Source organism: Mesitornis unicolor, unplaced genomic scaffold (genome assembly GCF_000695765.1).
Source record: "Mesitornis unicolor isolate BGI_N332 unplaced genomic scaffold, ASM69576v1 scaffold2165, whole genome shotgun sequence".
Classification (NCBI taxonomy): Eukaryota; Metazoa; Chordata; class Aves; order Mesitornithiformes; family Mesitornithidae; genus Mesitornis; species Mesitornis unicolor.
The window spans coordinates 292,794-313,120 of record NW_010184745.1 but is presented as its reverse complement, the minus strand read 5'-3'; the positions used below and the strand labels follow the sequence as shown (position 1 = coordinate 313,120).

The window sequence follows — 20,327 nt, the reverse complement described above, 5'->3', positions numbered from 1 at the left end:
TCCCATGCTGGTCCTGACCATGGGCACAACCCAAAGGGAGTGCTTCATGCAGCGCTGACTCCCTTCAGTGCTCTCCTCATATCTAGGAGTCCTCTTACTTACCGGTTCTCTGAATCACCTGATGTCTCTTATTTACCTCTCAACAGATTTAACTATATAAACTTTTAGAACTCTTGGTACCTTGTGGTGAGGTGGTCACGGTTTGATTTCATGAGTGAAAGAGTAGGTTTTTCTGCTTCTTTTGCTATTGGATAGAATTGATGGATTTTGAGATTTCCTCCTTCCTAAATTAGACTATTCATAAGTGATAAGATATGGAAAATGCCTGCTCTTTTCAATCATTGCTTAAAGTTGGAACAAAACTTTTAAGAGAGTTTTGTTCCTTTTAAATACATCTAATGTAATTTTCAGGAAAGGTATTTAAGACAATTTCCTTACTCTTTCAATCTATAACTGACAGCAAGAACTGGTTGTCAGAGCCTTGCTGTGAGAGTGGGAATAAAATACCAATTTGAGAATGTAATTTAAATTATGTAAAATAATGTTTGCTTACTGCAAAAAGGCCACATGAATCTTTTAATGTTTCTGACAATTCTTGCATTGATTTTACTTTTCTAGATGATTATTGCTATTATAGATTTCCTTATGCTTTTTTACTAGATAATATCTCACTGAAAATATCTGATGGAGAGGAGATACCAATTTCTGTATTCAGGGAATGATATTTCTGTTTTAACAAAGCATTTTTTAATGTATATTATTTGTGTCTTCTCTTCTAAGAATTAGATGGCTATAATAAACCCTTATGCTTTTTTGTTTATTTTTAAGATTTCCAGGTTGCATGTTAGTAGATTCAAAATAACAACTCTGTTATGCATGTTTGGTTGGCTCTACGATTAATATTCAAGTCTCTTCTGATAAACCATTCTTGAATATCGTCCATTATGCTCCTGAGTTTTGCAATACGCAAACACATAGCTGCTGTCTATATAAATTATTCTTATTCAACAAACAGCTTAGCACAAAGTCCTCTTTCATCTCTTTCTTCTAGTAGCTGATATTTCTTTTATGAACATGGCGGGTTTTGTTGCTAACAGTGACTAAACAGAAGTTATTTATCGGTGGTACACAGAATAACAATAGCTTGCACTGAATCTGCTTTTCATCCTTGAGGATCCCCCAGAACTTCGTAAAACTTGATAGTTCCTACACATCAGGAAATACTTTGTTCTCTACATGAATAATTGCTATCTTAAGGATAGAATCAGGAGAAAAAGCTACTGAAAAAAATTTAGCTAGAGATGTAGAGTATGTCAACGAAATGAAAATAACCCTTTACAAGCAGAATGCAGTTCCCCAGCCAGGGATCTCATCAGAACATGGTGGTCTGCTACAATGGTTTGGACAGATCTGAGCACTCTCTTGAGATCCACGGCCTCGTTACAGTGGAGACATTTTTGTCCTTACACATTCCCTATCCATGTATTCCCAATTCCGCCTCTATTTAGCTTGGAAAATTAGATGATACGAATATCTATGGAAAATTTTGCCAAAACTCAGTATACTGCTGGAGATAAATATGCTGTTAGTGAAAAATAAATAAATGAAATTCTACAGAAACTGTAATTTCTCATTGTATAACTCTCTTTATCCCTTCTGTAAGAGTTTTCATCACTATTATAATCATCAACACTTATTTTAATTTATTATTATTTCTCTTATTTATTGCTTTATTTATTACTTTGGTTAATACTTCATTATTCATCACAGAGCAGCTGTTGCTGATTTTGTGGTCAGGCAGGCTGGGTATCATTTGCCATGTCAGAGCAAGAAAGGCCCTCTACTTGTGTAAGAGGCTTGAAGTGTACCATTGGTCTGAATCCCAAGATATCAAAATGCTCATGAGAGTCACTCATAAAGTAATACTTGGTTCTGAATGTATTGTAGAAGTGTGCAATATATTTTTTTAAAACTTCTTTTAAGGAGAAAGCAATAGCAAAACACAAGAACCAGGACAGATACAGTGTCATGAGCATGCAGTATAGTATAGGATTGAAGTTATTACAGCAAACATTAACCAAACTTTGGAGATTCTCAAGATTTAAGAGGACCTGGAGTAGTTGAGTTCTTCATGAGTAAGTCTCTTTATTTTATGTGCTATATATTCTCAAGGGGTTTTTGGAACACTTTATGTTAGTGGTTTAATTCAGTTTCAAACTATTTTCTGGTCTATTATAGGTCTATACTGTTATAGATTTGAAGTGTTGCTCTTTGGCATATTTTTGGTTCTAAGCTGGAAGTCCTCATAGACCTGGAGAGCAGCCATTTGATACTGGAGCTCTGAGACTTCTTTTTCTGCACAGACAGATGGGAACCCTTCTTACCCCATAGTTTGTTATTGTCCTCAAGCTATGCTTGTTTAGGTTGGTAACTTGTTTGAGAAATTGGAGACTCATTGTTCTGAGGTGAGACACACTTGAAAGGGAGCATGTTTTCCCTTCATTATTACACTGTCCAAAATACTACATATTATTACAGATTACCTTGCTGAAGAAGAATTAATATATGCAAAACTGGGCTTGAAGTGTATTCGGAGCCTCAATTTTATAGCTCTTTTGTAACCCGAGGAAAAATTACTGTCTTGGAGAGGATTGTAGACAGCTCAAGCAATGTCTTAGATTTGTAGATCAATCAAATATACCGATGATTACTAGATTTGAAGTTTCCTTGATGTTTCCTTGTAATGTGTCTCCCAACACTTGCAGAGTTGCTTTCTCCAAGGGTATTTTCCGTCCACTTCAGCTGAGCTCTCTACAAAGGACATCTTGAGTCCATTGCTGAAGTCTGTCTAGTCATCTGCTGGGGATGAAGCCTTTTACCTGTTTTTAGCTGTTTGAAAAGCATAGGCACGTCAGACGGGCTTTCTCCTTAATTCCAAAGCAACTATTAAAATGTCAGTCTTCACCCTTGTCAGCTATAAAGACGGGTAGTGAAAAGTTAAAAATGTTACTGAATTACTGTAGCCTCTCAAATGGGAAGTTCAATCTGCCGAATGCCATAAGGTTATACCTTTTCACAATCAATTCTTGGGAGACGTTATTAACTATGGAGTTAACAGTCTTGTAGGCATTATGTTTGGAAAGAAGTACATTACCAGGCTAAACATTAACCTGTCCATCAAAGAAGCTATTGCTGGGCAAAGAATCAGCTGTTATGCAAACTGAACACATTCATTTCAGTTTGACAGTGATAAGATGTTCACCATGCAGGACCTTTTTCTTCCACCCTTCTTCAGTGATCTCTTTGCTTCCTTTGGAAAGCTATACAAAATGTATTGTCTGGTGCAGTGATGTTTATAGTTACAATTTGTACATAAGGCTTTATTTGTTTGGTTTTTTTTGATAATTGCATGCAAAGGTAGTGATGGTAATGGAAACCTTTCCAGAAAAGAGGAAAGAATTCTTTTCTCCTAGTTCTATACATTTTTTACATATCTGTAGTAATAATAAAGTGTGAAAATATTAGATGTGTCCATAGAAGCAGTTTATATTATGGGAATATAAGTTTTGCAATATATTACTACTATGCTTCGTCATAGTTTTAGAATAATTTACAGTTTGTTGTCAGATTAACGGTTGGTTAAGCTGGTGCTTTTCTTCTCACGAGATGTGACAGTTTTACTAATTGTTTTAGTAAGAGAATACATTTCCAGGAATAAAATTCATGTAATGTCATGATCATTCATTAGAGATAATGTTGCGTGTAGTGAGAGCTAAAACCAAGCATTTTAAATGACAGATCTTTTTAAGTCAATACCCAGGAGGAAAAACTATTTTTAAAGAGATTCTATCACATTAAAAATTACGTGCAGCTAATATGAAATAATCACACTTAATTATTAGCTATTGCCTCAGATAACTAAATAATTTTTATCCAGATGCAAATCTTTATTTTCCTTAGAGCAAGTTTTAGCTTAGTCTTTCTAGATACTGAAATAACCCCTGTTTATGCAGTCAAAATTTTAAATGGTGATAGTTGTATATTTCTACCATCTTCCATATGATATTATATAACCCCCATCCTCCCAACTCTGTATCTCATGCATGTATCCTGAAAAAGACATTTTTTCAGTTTAAACCATAGTTATGTTAAAAAGCATTGCAATGACAGTATTATTTCTTCTCATATTCTTTATAGTCTGGCTTTGTGGCATAAAGTTTCTTTAAGTTTAAAAGTTTCTTCTGCTTTTTATACAGCAGTTTAAACATTGCTATACAGTCTTATGTATTGAGTGATTACTGGAAAATATAATGATCTGTATATATTTATCCCTATAAAAGCAGCAATGGTAGTGAGTTTATAATGTTTATATGCACTTTTATATTAAAACTGTTTTTTCCTTGGACACAGTGTTTTAGTAGTTTGTAAGAATCCTCTAAACATCATGGTTTAACTGTTACTCTCATGAATTAACCCAGTCAGGTCTGCTGCTGAACAAAGAATAGTGTTCAGTCTTTATTGTATCTCTTTCATGTATATGATGGTATTTTAACAACAGTGTTGAAACTTACTTGAATGTGGTGGTAATAGAATTAGGTATTTCGCCCCCCCCCCAAATTTTGTATGTGTGCCTCCAGATTGTTTTGTGAAGTAGGGAATGAAATATGGAAACGTTTGGCTTTACCCATGAGTTCTCATCACCTTTCATAATTCTTTCCATTGTGGAGGCATTATTCAAGTGTTCCAAGTTCCCAATAACAAATAAGTTTCAGATTTCATGAGGGCAAGACTGATCAGGAGAAGCGTTGAGCTTTGTTAGCCTCCACTGAACGTTTTGTTTCTGCCAGATAATTTGATGCAAGACAAGGTACTGTCTTCTGGGACAGGCACTTCTCAGTGGTCCCTAGTGATAGGCCCTGGGACAACAAGCGCAGACTGAAACACAGGAGGTTCCCTCTGGACATCAGGAAACATTTTTTCACTGTGAGGGTGACTGAGCACTGGCACAGGGTGCCCAGAGATGTGGTGTGGAGTACAGATATTCAAAAAGGGTCCTGGACAACTGGCGGTAGGTGTCCCTGCTTGAGCAGAAGGAGGTTGAACCAGATGAGAGAGAGGTCGCTTCCAACCTCAACCTTTCTGTGAGCCTGTGTTGTTCTTGCAGTAGGCCACAGATATGACCAGTGTATATTATTTTTCAGACCTCTGCATAGGAAGATATGTATAAAGTGAGACATAGTTAATTTTATTATCTGCACTGTGTCACTCTTATCAGTAGCATTGCAGTTTGACGTGACATTTTATCACCTGTGACTATATAATATTCAAAGCGTTCTCTGCCATTATTTAGGTTTTTGGTTTTTTTCTCCCTTGTATTGTTCAGGTAAATATCAGCTGTCTCCGACGGTGAATATGCCCCAGGATGACACTGTCATTATTGAAGATGACAGACTGTCGGTACTCCCTCCTCATCTCTCTGACCAGTCGTCATCCAGTTCCCATGATGATGTTGGGTTTGGCACTGTTGATTCTGGTGGATGGGCTAAAGCTGCCATTAATGAGTCAACAGACTGGTAAGAGCATGATTTGGTGGAAGGCAAAAAGACATGACTGCAGTTATATCTTTTTCTTTAGTTTAATATTTGGCTACTTAGTGCTAATGTTAATAATCTTTTTTTAAAAATCTCATTTAGATGTCACTGTTTTCAAATTGGTAATTGTCTATATTTCAGGAAGGAAGTCAGTACAGATAATTTGTTAGACTTTCTACTTCTGGTTGCAGCTTTGTGCTCTGTCAAAGCACATTTGTGGAAATATTACTAATTGTTATTGAGACCAAATCAGTATATCTGTGTTAATTTGAGGATTTACTATTAATTTAGTTGCCAACTGAGCTAGCTTTTGAAAAAAAAAAAACCACCAACAAAAAAACTTTGCAAAATTTAAACACTTGAATTAATGAGAGATAAAAAGATAATTCCAATTGGAAATTTTAATTTATGAGCCTCACTGTAACTATTTCTAAGTCTATAAAAAAAAGATTTTATTTTATATTCCAGTATGTATCTCAAAGCCTTTCAATACTTTTGTATACTTTCTTGAATTTGATGATAACATACTGTAATTTATAAAAACTGCTTAGATGTCAAGGTGGCTCTTTGTCTTAATATTAATTATGTTCTTGTGCAGCAAGAACTAGTTAAGGTTTCTTTGTTATGCATGGAGAAATACCTTTCAAGTCGTTATATGATTTGTAACTATCATGCAAAGGCAGTGCACTGTAATAGCTGTAGATGTAAAATATGGAATAGCTGCACATTTAAAACTATAGAAAGTAGCTTTATATGTTTCATCTATAGAAAAAAATTATCAAAATAATTAAATAAAAACCTCTAATTACTTTTATACATTTTAATATAAAAGTTGTAATGAGAAATGCATTAAGCTTCATTATTGACTTGCTTAGGTTCCTGGCAAAGAAATACTGTTTATTGCTTAGTTACTACAATTAATACAGATCTAAGATTTAATTTGCAAGTCTTGTAATTATCTATAGTAATAGCAAAATAAAAGCCCACCCCTGTACACTGCCACTTCTTGAAGCTAGATAATTACCACAAATGGTGTGAAGTATATGAATTTTCTTATTTTTCTTGTCTCTTGAGCCTGTTATAAATGTGTCAGCAATATCTTAATAAAACAGCAATAGCACCTGCCAGCTGATATGCACCTGTCAGCTTCTTCTTTGCTTCATATTGGTTTATTTCATCGTATGTCCATGGAACTGAGTTCTGTATTTTAAGCACCATTTAAATGATTGTATAAAAAGCTAATTTTTTTCATCCTCATTTGTGGTTTTTTTTTAATGTTGCAGCCCTTCTCTTGACCAAGTCATACCTGTTATTTGAGACCTTGAAAAGTCCATTGACCAAAAATGGAGTCCAAAAGACCTTGTAAAAGCTTTTATAGCTGAGAATCTGAGCCATTTAAATAGAGTAGTACTCAAGGCTGCACATAATAGCTTATTGCTGAAGGAATATTCTATATGAATATGCACAAAAACCTACAGCATACAGTAAGAGCCCATTTTAAACCTGCAGATGCTTTTACATTTACTTCTGCTGTGTATCTTGCTATCCATATACTTCTTTGAAAATGAGAATAACAGTATAGAAAATAAGGATTAGATATTGTGGAATTGATCATGCTCAAAACCTTTAAACGTGTCTTTATGAGAAATTGTAAAGGTCTTCAGATACAATTGCACTTAAAAGAGCAGATCAGTGCAGTGCCTTACTAGCTAATGTATTCTATTTGTTAAAAAGTAAATAGCAGTAGAATTAGATTGTTGCATTAATTTCCTGCTGCTAATGGATGAAGGAAGACTTGTAAAACGAAGGTGCATTGTATGATTTGGCTGGAAGGCACAAAGGGTAAAACTAAGAATATGGATGAAGGGTTATCCAAACAAGAATGGCAGCTGTTCTGAATCACAGAAGAAAATGTAAGCTTTTCCAGCCTCACAATATCTCCCTAATCCTTGATGAAAATGTTATGAAAACAAAGGGGCAATAAGACAGGATTAATAAGTGGAATTTTAATAACATCGAGGGTCAGAACACGGTTACATTCTTTTAAGGATCAGCTGTCATTCCAGAAATCTTATTTGTTAAGTATTGCTAGAATATAGTAAATTGCATTTGGCATTGCTTAATGACTTGTACTAAACTCACCTTCTGTCTTTTATTAATGTAGTTGAAAAATATTAAAATGAGGCATTTTTAGGGACATTAGTTCCTCATATGTGCTCATTGGCTTTTCCAGTTATGGATCTTCATGGGGATTTTGAATGCTTTTAGGCAACATATATTTATGAAAACTCCTGTGATTCTCACCTTCCCTAATTACTAAAACACGCTTGTTTGTCATTAATAATAGAAATAAACCAGGACATGAAAATTAATGACTCTACATAGGGCTCAGATATTTGTACTGTAAAAAGGTATGAGAAGTTGTGATGTCAGAGAACAAGTAACTTTTGGTGCTAAGTAGTGCCTTTAATATGCAAGATACTCTGCAGACATAGAGTACCAATCCCCCTAGTAAGTGCGTGTGGAAGGTAGGTGTGATAGGGGCAGGTAAGGGAAGCAGAGAGAAAGCCCCTAAAGGTGGTGTCAGTGGAAATGCTGGGATCCAATCTCCAGAATTCCCAGTTGCTAACACCACATCCAGACCCCACTGTTCTCTCCAGGACCTGTGGTGCCCTTTTCAGGTTTTATTTAACTTAGGGACTTCAAGTTGGAAATGACATGAAAATGATATTCAGCTTTATTAGAAGCTTTATATATGTGGATCAAAGCAAGCTCAGATGACAAAAAAGGAGCATACAGCCAAAACAAATAGTTTTAGAAATTCACCCTTTTTGAAGAAAGTGCCACAGGATACTTTTTTTTTTTTTGGCAAGATGAAGCTGGTCATCTTTAACTAACATGAGCTATGTTAACAGATGTTGCTAAAGAAAATTCTCACTTAGTGAAACCACATTTTTCTGGCCTTCAGAGGCAGAGCTGACTAACAGTGAGCCAGAAACTCTGTGTGGCCTTGGGAAAGTCATTTATGATCTGATTATGAAAGGTGTTGAAACCCTCTAAGTTCAGTTGAGTCACTCAGAGGATGTTTTCAGACTTAGGTGGTTCTTATTCAGCTACGTGTTGCGCTGCTGTAAACGCTAAAGTGTATATTGGCCTTGTCTGCTTTATCTTTCTATCATGTGGAGATATTTTTTTCACTGTTTTGTGAGAGTGGATGTGAGGACTAAATAGTTATTTTTGAGTTCAGGCTCTGGTTCATCTGAGCTTTTAAACATATGCTTCAAAATGTTGCTAAATTGTGCAGTCATCTCTGAAATAGTTGCAGTAATTAAATGTAAAACATTATGAGCCTGAGCCAGAAACATTAAAGTCAAAAGGCACTTGACATTGACTTTATTCCTATAAGCTCTGATCCTGCTTTCACTTAACTATTACATGCTTGTCACATGCACATATCTTATTATTTGTAAATCCACCACTACTAGACGGGATTTCTTCTAGGCTGCCTGGTAATGCGGATAGCGATGTTTATCCTTTAGAGTACGATGCCTTTGGACACTTTTCCTTGCCTTTCTTCACTGTTGTGCCTAATACCCAGGTGTTTCTTGATCAAAGATGCTTCTATGAATTATAGTACATGGCATACATTAACATGTTCATACTACATAATTTAAAAGTATAAGTCTGTTTCTGCAGAAATTTGCTATTTGTCGGTTTCTCACTAGTTATGAGATGTGTATAATACCTACCCCTTCAAACAGAAAATAAACCATGTTTCTTTTGAAACATGTTACTGAATAGTCACATGTATGTATACAATATTTTGAATGACATTTAGTCCATTTTGAGGTCTTAGTGATTAAGTATTTAGCTTTTTTATCTTGAAGTGCAAGAATCAAAGGGGAGATTTTGAGAGATCTTTCCCCTGTTGCATAGATAGCAATGGTGCAAAATACTGATTTTTTCAGTATTTTATGCTTTTGACTTCTTTTTATGCCAGCTGAAGTAGAAAATGAAATTCTTTGTGCTTGCCTTCAGGCTCTTTTTAATACTCTCCCCTTTTACATGAGTAGGAAGACCTTTGTGTGAATTTCCTTTTACTTCGTTTATTAGCAGTAAGCGATCTTGCAAATCTTGTGGCCGTTGTGGCACATTGCAGACCTAGGGTTTAGCTTACACATCAAATTTTGCCTGCGTGCCTGCAGTCATAATTCGACCAACATTTGACCAACGTGAATAAATATCTTCAGCATGCTTCTGAGGAAGCGTGGTGAAACTCCCATCACTGCTTGCTGAAGACCTAACTCTGTCAGCTGAGGTCATGCGAGAAGCCTGCAGAAGAGACCAAAACTGAGTCCAGTTACCCCGGGTTCCCATTTAGTGGTGGAACTACTGTGGCAAATACTTGTTCTGTAGGGAAGTAGAGAGTGAAATACGTTTGTCTGTCATAGCCAGGATAAAACCAGGAGATGCTGTGAAAAATTAGCAGCAATTTCAAATTTGGAGAGAAATTTTAATGCAAAGTCTTTAAGTTAAGAAGTTTATTAAAGGTCTGTGGGCTTCAGACAGGATAGATTCTATTTATGCTTTATTAAAAACATCTTGTGATGAAGAAGAATCTGATAATTCGCTATTAACAGAATATCTTTGTTTCTCACAAAGAAAATGGAACTGTTTTATTGTCCCTCAAATTATTCCTGTGTTGGAGCTGTATGTTCTGCTAGTATATGTACAGTACAGCAGATATTTACTTATTCCATTAAAACTCATAAGTGAAATTCTTGATACTTTTAAACTGGAATTGCTCAATGCAGTAAAAAAAAAAATCATCCTGTGTGTAACTGACTACTTGCACTGGTTTATTTAAAAATGTGTACTTTATTACTGGTAGAAGTCATGTGCTAAGTAAATGCTTTTTTGTACAGAGTGAAAGGCTGTGTGATCTTGATAAATGTTCACATTATTTTTTTCCCTTCATACAGCACTCTTAGTCCAGATGTTGATCCAGTGCTTGCCTTCCAGCGAGAGGGTTTTGGACGCCAGAGCATGTCAGAAAAGCGTACAAAGCAATTTTCAGATGCCAGTCAGTTGGAGTTTGTTAAAACACGAAAATCCAAAAGCATGGATCTAGGTAGTGAGTGTTATTTTTTAAATTATTTTTTTGAACCTGATTTTCTTGTTATAAATATACAGATTTTGTAATTCCAAACACATTGTTTATGTGCAGTACTACTGCATGTAATGTCTGCTGCTGGGAAGTAAAGTATTCTTAACGGGAATGGCCAAATGGCCTGTGTATTGTTTGTACCACTTGTAAATGTCCTTACATTTAAATATCATAGCCCCCTGGATATATTGTTATATATAGACATGGAAAATATTTATTAAAATGGAGGTGAAAAGTGCATTTACCACCAGTCCACATAGAATAACTGTGTAAAACTGTATCACTCTGTGGTTCTGGGTAGACAGGATTATTCTGAGTTCATGATTATAATGCAATTAGCCTTAAAGATCCTTCATAGCCTCTCATTTTGTAGATGGATTTTGATTAAGATATTAAAGATGCGAATATTTTTTTTAAGAGTTCATTCAGCATTAGAAAATGGGGCTAGTCTGACATCTGGTTGAGACCCAAGTTTTAATATTTATATCAGAAGCCCTGTAAAGTAGCAGCGGCTAAGACAGGCAATCTACTATAATCATTTTAGCTGGTAAAACAACAGAATAAGTAATCGCTAACAAGCCCATCTGTTTTTCTGCCATTGAATTTAGATTCTGAAGTGCAGAATCTAGTAACCTTACACAGTGAGTTTTGATTGTTTAGACACACAAATTTCCCTATTCAGAATAATAAAATATAATCCGATTCGCTCTTTTGCAATAATTGTGAATATCTTAACTGCAATCCCTAATTCACCAACTTCATCAGAGGACAGTAAGGTTGGTGGTATTGACTTGTCTTGACTAGTTGTGATGTGCTAACGTGTAAATAACATATTGTACCTGCCTGTGATGTGAACATGACTGACATTGCATGAAGGTTACTAGTTTGCTGCCATTTCTACCCAGAATGTTTGCTTACTGTTGCAGTTTGTTTGCATGAAGTATGATGTTGCTAAGGTCCCCTAACTTGAAAAAATAGATGCAAAACAGAAGGAATGTTGGATGCATGTGGGGCATGGGCACTAACTGGGCTAACCGTTATACATTTACCTTTTAACAGTAGCTGACGAGACTAAGCTCAGTACAATGGATGACCAGAAAACAGGTAAGAATTGACAGTAAGGCTGTTGCTATAGAAACCTTGGTCAAAGCAGCTTACCACAATTACAGAACTGCCAGTCAAATTGCATGAAAACATGAATATTCCAGTACTTGCATGGCTGCTTTCTATTGTTGTGAATAATCAAGTTGTACAGAAAAGAAAATTCTCTCTAGACATAAGTATCCAGGGTAGTATATTCAAGCAGGTCATGCATGTGACTGTAGGTAGACACCCGTTTCTACACTTTGAACTCATAAATATTCACAGTTGTTTGGATTTTTTTTGTCCTTTCAACAAAACCTTGGAAAGTCTCCTCCTAGCTTCAAACTCTAATGTACAGAGAGATGATGTAGAAGAGTCGATATGTGGCTATTACAGTGCTAACACACTGCTTGGAAATAATTATTTTAATTAGAAAACGGCTACCTTTGCCTTAAGTGGTCATCAGATACATGTTGTGAATTGAGCTGAAGATTTTTAGTGGAGGTTGATTCTCCTTTGGAGCTGAAACCCGAGCATCGTAACAGAACAAAAGAATATTTAAATAGAATCTTTTCCATGTACCATCGATTGTAACGTTTCACAAAATGATAATGGGAAATTGCTTTCAAAGCATATTTTTTATTAGTAATTAAAATAATGCACCAACTGCAATTATGAACCTTTATGATTTATTAATATAAGTTAGCTTTTGACCTTTAGAATGCTATTTTAATTAGACTAGTTCCAGAGGACACCATAACATTACTTAGCTCTAATTAGGAACAATTCACCTTTTTAACCTGAAAATATTATTTATTTTAGCGTGATTTGGGGAGTAGGGCATTCCATGCAGAATTTACAATTAATAATTCACAACTGCATCTCTGTTTAACCACACTTTACAACATGAGTAGGAATACTGAAAAGCTGTAAGTAATCAAGTGATAAAATTTACAATTTTTATTTAAACTTCTAAAACTTCTAGCTCTTAAAATGCTGCAGAATATGGCCACAGATTTGCAGCTTTACAAATTCAGAATGAGTACACAAAATTAAAATGTATGACTGTTTTGAAGGATTAAAGCCATCAGAGTGTGAATGCACGAATTGTGTTAATGGTTTTGGTAAGAATTAGTGCTTAGGAACTGCCTTCACCCCTGAGCATTATTCACGTAAAATGGAGTTAGATATCCAACTCAAAGTTGTTGTAAATTATTTTTCATTTTATTAGCCTGCCTATTTGAATGGGATGTGAGTAGGATGGTGCAAAACCTATGTGTTTTAATAAAATATAATGCTTAGGTTTTAAAAGTGCATATTGTTTTTGGTGGTATCAGTAGAAGGTGGTATTAATCGAGTGTAGTTTTTCTCTATGGGTAACACCTGGATTAAATTCCAGTAAAGAGACAAGCTGGACAAATCAGGCGAAAGAGCATGACCGTAACCATCTGGACTAAGCAGTTACATATTTTGTGTGCAGCAAGCTCAGTGGCTGGAAAAAAGGAAAAACACCTTTCACTGTACTTCTATTTTATTTATCTTGCATGCTTTTAACCTGGTTTTGTATATAAACACTGGATTTCTTCCATTACTGAAGATGGATGTGGTTGTTAACAAACCATTTACTTTATTTTGGCTTAAAAATCATCTGGTTCTAAGAAAAAAAAAAAGCTTCAAATGTGTGGTGAACTATGTTTTAATGAACTTGAGAAGCCAGAAAACTTCAGCATATATTTACTTTAGAAAAAATGAAAACAAAAAAAACCAAACCCTGTTACAAAGTTGGACTTGATAGTATTGGCTGAAAAGCAGAGTTTAGAACTCACCAGCCCTAGTTACTATAATAGATTTTTAATTATTTTTCTTTCTATAGTTCACTTGAAGGGCCTAATCCTTGCAGTGTTTATAGTTCATCCTAGAGGTTAGACATATATTCGGTAGCAATTGAGCATGGCTCATTTATCGAGTCTCAGACAGACTATAGTTCTAGGTGGTTATTTTTCTGTGTACACATTGTGAAAATGAAAAAAAAAGAAGAAAAAATCAAAGAACATTTGTTTAGATTATTTATTTATTTGTTTTTACACAGCGCTTTTAAAATTAACTATTGTATTAAATGCAACCAAAAGTTGCAAAAGTTTTTGGTGCAGCTACATGCTCTATTCCTCCCCTGCTTTCCCCAGCTAAAATGTTACTCTTTTAGTGTATGAATTCAACTGGAAATAGAAGAATTTATCAAATCTAATGGAGCAGATTATTATAATGTTAATAAATAGATAGACTCACTGCTAACGTCCTTTAAGAAAGTGTTTGGAATGTAAACTTTGTACCTGTGCAAAACTGGTGTAATCAAAATGAGGGAAGTTTTTGGCAGCAGTTGCTGGTAACATTTAACCTGAGAGTTAATAAAAATGAAGTTTCAGAAAGAAACAAAATTGTCATTTTAAATCATTTAAAAGAAAGTGCAGATGAAAAATTTACTTTATAGCCTTTAAAATTAGTCACTGAAGGAAGCATCATACTTCCTTTGACACCATGTGTTTTGCCTTTGCAAATCGCCCAAGGGGATTTGTGGTGCTGTATAAGCAACGTGAGAGAAGTGGAAGGGCAATGAGTTGTTGAAGAGCATCAGTACAAGGGAAAAACAAAGGGTTGGAGCACAGAGCAGCATGTAGGCTTAATGGTGATCCCTGTGTATTTCACGTCTCCTTGGATCTGTGTGTGCTGTGCAGTTACGCGGTGAGAGCTGTCTGTGCCGTGAGAGCAGACACACGCAACGCCGGCACAGTCATGCATGAGCAGAAGGTGGCTGCATGGCCTGGAGGGTAGGGCTTGGCCACTGTCCCCAAGGGGGGGACAGCTGCGGACACAGGCAGAAGTGATGCACGTGTGGTGGGCAGGGGCTGTGCTTGGCAGGGTGGTGTGCACGGATACAAAGCTGGGTAGGGGTGTATGGGATGTGGAGTAGAGCTGTACAGCTGAGCGTGTAAGCGGAGCCTGCAGGGAGGCTGCGTGTGTGGTGAGACCTACAGTAGGGAGACTGCTGTTGTGATACAGCTGGCTGAGTCTACCTCAAAGGATATTTATTAATAAAATCATTGGAAAGGTAAATTTTTATAAACTTCAAATTTTAAAAATGATAAAAGAATTCCTTTCATCCCTCAGTCATATACAGATGCTTTAGGTAGATGTGTCTTTTTCTCTTCTCTTTTTTTTTCTACCCTAAATTCTGGTGTCAAAATAGAAGTAGAACTCGTTCTGAGCAGATAACATTTCTGATGATTGCCACCAGTGCTGTAAAAGCTGGAAGAAAATGCTGACATTTTTGTATTTAGACAACAAGGTTTTGATGTGACTCATAAATTTTAAACAGAATCCATTTTAAAGAAAGTTTGCTGTTCCTCACCGGGTTATGGGTAAACAACTCACTTTCTGCCTGGTGAGTTCTAGTAATAAATTCTGAACTCACTCAATTTACGGGGAGGCTGAACTACGTATTTTGAAAATGGCAGACATGCAATGAAGTGGCCATAGAAGATAGTGAAAGTACTGAAATATACATGGCTTTCTGATCACAGTGCTTAAATTGCTTGCGAAAGGACGTTTCCCTCTTTCACGTTCTGCAACCTGTCCACATTTGTGTTCGTGGCCACCCAAGTTCAGTAAATATTCTTATCATTTCTGTAATCCATTATTAGTTTTACAGTACTCAAGGAACATTAGGTCATATCCCATCTAGCTTTTCCTTTGAGAAAGCACAACTTACATAAATACAGTTCTCACAAAGATCTGTATTGGGTGGCAGGAAATGGGTTTTTTTAACGTCCTTTACAAACATAAATGGGCACATAAATGCCTTCTTTATAATTACTGTTTACAAAAAGAGCCACTCAGTAATTAAGAAAATATATATGAGCATTTCATTTCAAGGTTGCAAAGCAGAATCTGGAATAAGGAAGTTTACAGTAAGTTGCCATGTAAGAGAAGGATACGCTTTCCTTTTGTATATGAAATTGAATCTGTCAAACAGCTGGTTTATATATAATTGTCCCATTTCCTCTTTTTTGCTTCAAAATGTTGCATACATTTGTCCCATCTCATGGACTGTTTTTAACAAAATACAGTCTTGAAAAGTAAAAAACAAAATCTCATTTATTGTATTCTGCAGGCATTGGGGGAGGAATAGCAGATTTTGGCATATGCTGGAAAGTGCACAGTTTTATAAAGCACTGTCTAAATTGGCAGCTCTTTTTCTTGGTAAAGAGAGTGTTATGTAAAAATACTTGCCTGAGACTTCAGGCCATGTTAGAAGTTTGGTGAACCTGGCCTGGAGTTTGTTTGCACAGCTGAGAAGGCATCAAACCCCCCTCGTCCCAGCTGGCTGCTCTTGTTCACTCTAGCAGCTGTGCTGTGCCCCCAGCCATCCTCGTGACCCTTGGCCCTTCAACAAATCTGGGCTGTGAGGGAGGGTGGCTCCTTCTAGGAGATGTGAGTTCATCAAAATAAAATTTCTAATTTTTTGGGGTGAGTTTGCTTCTGGCTGAGGGTCCAAACAGCAGGACTCTGGACTGCTGGGGGAGCCAAACTGGAGGAGCTGCGTAGACCTGTGAAAGAGGATTTTTATTTTGTTTTTATTTACAAGTTCATCTTATCAGTAGGGCAGCTGAAGGGGAATACTTTGACAGCTGCTGTTTGAATTTATTTGATCTGAGGGATTTCAGTTTGACTTAATTGCTCAGATTTTTAATAGCTGAATAGAAAATTAAAGCATTTGCTGCTGTGTTCCGTCTCATACCAACTTAACAGATGTCATGGCGAAGACTTGCCGTGCTGTATTCTGCATCCCTTCTATAGGTCCACCAATCCCCTTCATACCCACCCAGTACTCAATAGTGAAAGAAGCTGGTTTTAGTAGTGTAGTGGCAGTTTTCCCCCATTTAAGATAACTTCATATACCTGTGTTGAAGACCGGTACCAGATACTGTTTCACTTCTTAGAGATCAACTCCAGAGCTTTATGTTATTCTGAGATAAATACTTTAAAAAACTATATATATAAATTTTCTATATTGCATCATTCTCACCAGACTATGCTTACAAATGTATTGTTCATTGGTTTGATATTCCTGAGGGTTCTGTTCTTGGATTCGTCTCTCAGTTCAGGCTGGCTTTGAAATTCATCTTTCTGTGCCTCTGTCGGATAAAGCTACTGATGTCAACTCATTGAGTAACAACCACCTGGGACTGCTGTGTTGCCACAACGCCCTTCTCTGTTCTGCTCCATTTGAGTAGAGAATAAGTGAGATTTCCATATTCTAGGTGAGGGCTCTGTTCTCTTAACTTCAAGAAATGGAGCTATGATGATGTCCCACCTCAATTTGCTCTCCAGTCCCAAATCCTATGGAAAATCTGGCCAAGACTATACTGCACTTCTAAATAAAATCACCTCAAATGAATGCAGTGATTCCCCCCTCCTCCCCCAAAGACTTCTCCCAGTTTTAACTACAACATGAGACATAATTGTGCAATTGTCAGCTGATTTGTGTATCTAAAAACAGCGGCTAGACATTTTGTCAAGCCTGAGAAGAAAAGTCTGGATGGCGGAAGGCTTTTGCAGAATACTGTCTGGGGCTTTCTTGGCACACCTCTGGACGTGTTGCAGCGATAAGAGCTGCCCTCAGCCCCAGCTGTAGCGCTGCCCAAACATCAACCTGGTGGCTGCCAGGAATGCGTTTCTTTTCCAGCTGGATAACTGGTCCTGACTAATTGGGTCCTTTCCACAGATATTTTTAAACAACTTCACAAAATCCCAGTAAGTCAACTGATGTTTCTTAGAAGCAATTCATTATGAAATTGTTAGGAATTTGATGCAAGTCGTTAAAACTCAATAAAAAGCAAACAACATGTTCCTTGAAGCCAGAAGTTAGGCTACTTTGCAAGACTGTTACTCTGAACTCAGTAGGATTTATGCCCATAATCCACACTCTGCTCATCAGTTGCTAGTACAGATAAAATGTTCTGCTCAAAACAAAAATAATTGTTTTCTTTGATGCCCTTAGATGTGTATCTCTCCTGTTTTTATGAGCTACATTTTTAAAGCTCTGTGATTACTTTATCATTCAAATTGTTAAAATAATAGTAATGAATGTTGGTCTCTCTTCACTGATTTCAAAAGCCAGACATTTCAAATGTTGGTTTCGTTGACTATGACTTGACATACTCATTCACTTCTGAGACCAACTAATCTGTGGAGAATTCCCTCCAGATTATTGAGAGATGATGTGAATAATGTTAAGTGTGTCCCCAAAGACTTTCAGGATGGATATGCATAATCAAGCATGCAGGTCTCAATACTAATTCTAATTACTTTTTTTTTTTCCTAAATCACCAAGGTTCCCCAACCAGAGATGTGGGGCCTTCATTAGGTCTGAAGAAATCCAGCTCATTAGAAAGTCTGCAGACAGCCGTTGCTGAGGTGACTCTGAATGGTGACATTCCCTTCCACCGCCCGCGACCGCGAATTATCCGAGGACGAGGCTGCAATGAGAGCTTCAGAGCTGCCATAGACAAATCATATGATAAGCCTGTAGCAGACGACGATGATGAAGGCATGGTAACTTGTAAGTAAACTATTGCTGTACTTAAAGAATCTTAACAACATAGGTTAATTCCTTTAGAAAGTGATTTAAAGTAGTAGAAGATAATGTTAGGTTTTTAAAAGAATAGAATTAGCTTCATCAATTTTTTTCAGGCTTTTCTCCTTCATATGCATTAACAGTTTGCAACACTCTGCAGCTTTCTTCCTTCCTAAAATAAGGAAATAAGATTATTAGGAGTGTGTTTACTTAAATTGCTATGAAAATTTTCTATAAGGCAGCTAATTAATGTAGTGATGTAAATTAGAAAAAATTATGCAGAATGACAAAAACCTACTGAATTTATGTTTCAAAAATATGTGCATCTAACTTTGAAAGAGTGCATTTGTAGTGTCTGGGGGAAAAAAAGAAATCACTGTCCTTTAATTAGAGTGAGTAAGGCTGGCAGATCTAATAAAATATAAAGTTAATGATCAGCTATTACCCACCCTAATGGGCATTCATTTACATTTTCTGTTCTTTAACCCGAAGTATGACCCAACATGTGGAGAATGTCATTAACATAAAAGAATCACTTCAAAGCTAACCTTATCATTATTGAACTATGTAAGAATGGGCTGGTAAAATGACAACTCATATTGAATGAAAATAGTGTGAATGGTAAATTACCTCAATCAGGGGTTGTATTAAAATCATTGAATTTTTAACCTTCACGTTGTAATACTTTCAACTTGTCACACACCAGAAGAATTTTTTTAATCATCCTGCAGCTAGTTAGAAGTTTATGAATGAAGATGATGGTGAGAATGTTGAAGTAGTAGAATATTTAGACTGAATGCTAACAGAAAAGTCTTGAAAAGGGATTTTTCACTCTCCGTTCTTTTACTTTTTTTTATTTTCAGAAAGTTGGTTTCATAAGCATCATTCTCTAATGTTCTTTTATAAGCTGCTTGTGTAATCACATTTTTTTAAACTCTTTGCTTTCTGGTTTTTTTTTTTAAATCTGCCTGTTTCTAAAAGTGTTCTGAGACTGAAAGAGAGGTCATTTTGCCAGTCACTTTTCTCAAAGGTAGTTAGGAACGGAATTAATTCTGCATTGCTTTTCTAGCACCTAGCAATTTCACGCAGCAGTGAGGCTAAATGCTGGTCTAGTGCTGCTGGCTGTCAATCTATTTCTGGTCAGTAGAAGAAAAGGTATGAGAAAATGTGTAGTTATCCTGAGCATTCTCCCAAACTGCATGCCTATGGTCTTTTGGGACATGAGATTATTTTTTTTCTAAAAGGCCCATTTGGTGTGAGTCCCCTGATTGTCGTATCCTGTTTTGAGGTATCAGATATCTAAAGCTTATCCAGAAGTTACAGATGGTTTAACTTCGTTTGATAAAAAATACAGCAAAACTGCTGTCATGAAATGATTTCTAGGTGCATATAAGTTTATGAGATTACTGTAAGGGGTTTTGAGCTTGTTGATGCAATGAATAGAGAGTAGCAAGGAAGTATTTGGTGGCCTTTGTATCCCTTGCATGGGAGTAGCAGAAACCAGACAAAGCCTTCTGGCTGAAATAGAAATGCCACGGGGTGAGTCTTTGCCCTCGTCTCTGTGTATGGATGAAGACATGGAGGACTGCTGGTCCGAGAGCCATCTCAGTGTCATGGGAGAGCAAGTGAGAGTCTCAATCTCAGATGGTAGAGAAGGGCTAAGCGAGGTGTGACCAATCTATGGGAACTGTGTGTTCTGTTGAAGTTATTTGTGTTTTAACACCTTCCATATGTTATAGTAAAATATCTAATAACTAATCCAGAAACTTGCAGTGCCAGGTTAATAGAAACAGATGAGTAGCAAAGACAATATAGTAAGTTTTGGACAAAATTCAGTCCTTGAGGTCTTGCC

The 20,327-nt window shown here is 36.4% G+C and overlaps 1 protein-coding gene across 1 annotated transcript in view; it reads left to right on the top strand.

Moving 5' to 3' along the window:
- The window catches only part of PARD3 (par-3 family cell polarity regulator), a 310,634-nt gene that overhangs the window by 146,202 nt on the left and 144,105 nt on the right, over positions 1 to 20,327 (top strand). The window contains exons 16-19 of the mRNA XM_010184574.1: positions 5,384 to 5,573; positions 10,574 to 10,722; positions 11,818 to 11,862; positions 18,233 to 18,460. Of these exons, the coding sequence (XP_010182876.1) occupies positions 5,384 to 5,573; positions 10,574 to 10,722; positions 11,818 to 11,862; positions 18,233 to 18,460 (612 nt within the window). The remainder of the gene's footprint in view (positions 1 to 5,383; positions 5,574 to 10,573; positions 10,723 to 11,817; positions 11,863 to 18,232; positions 18,461 to 20,327) is intronic.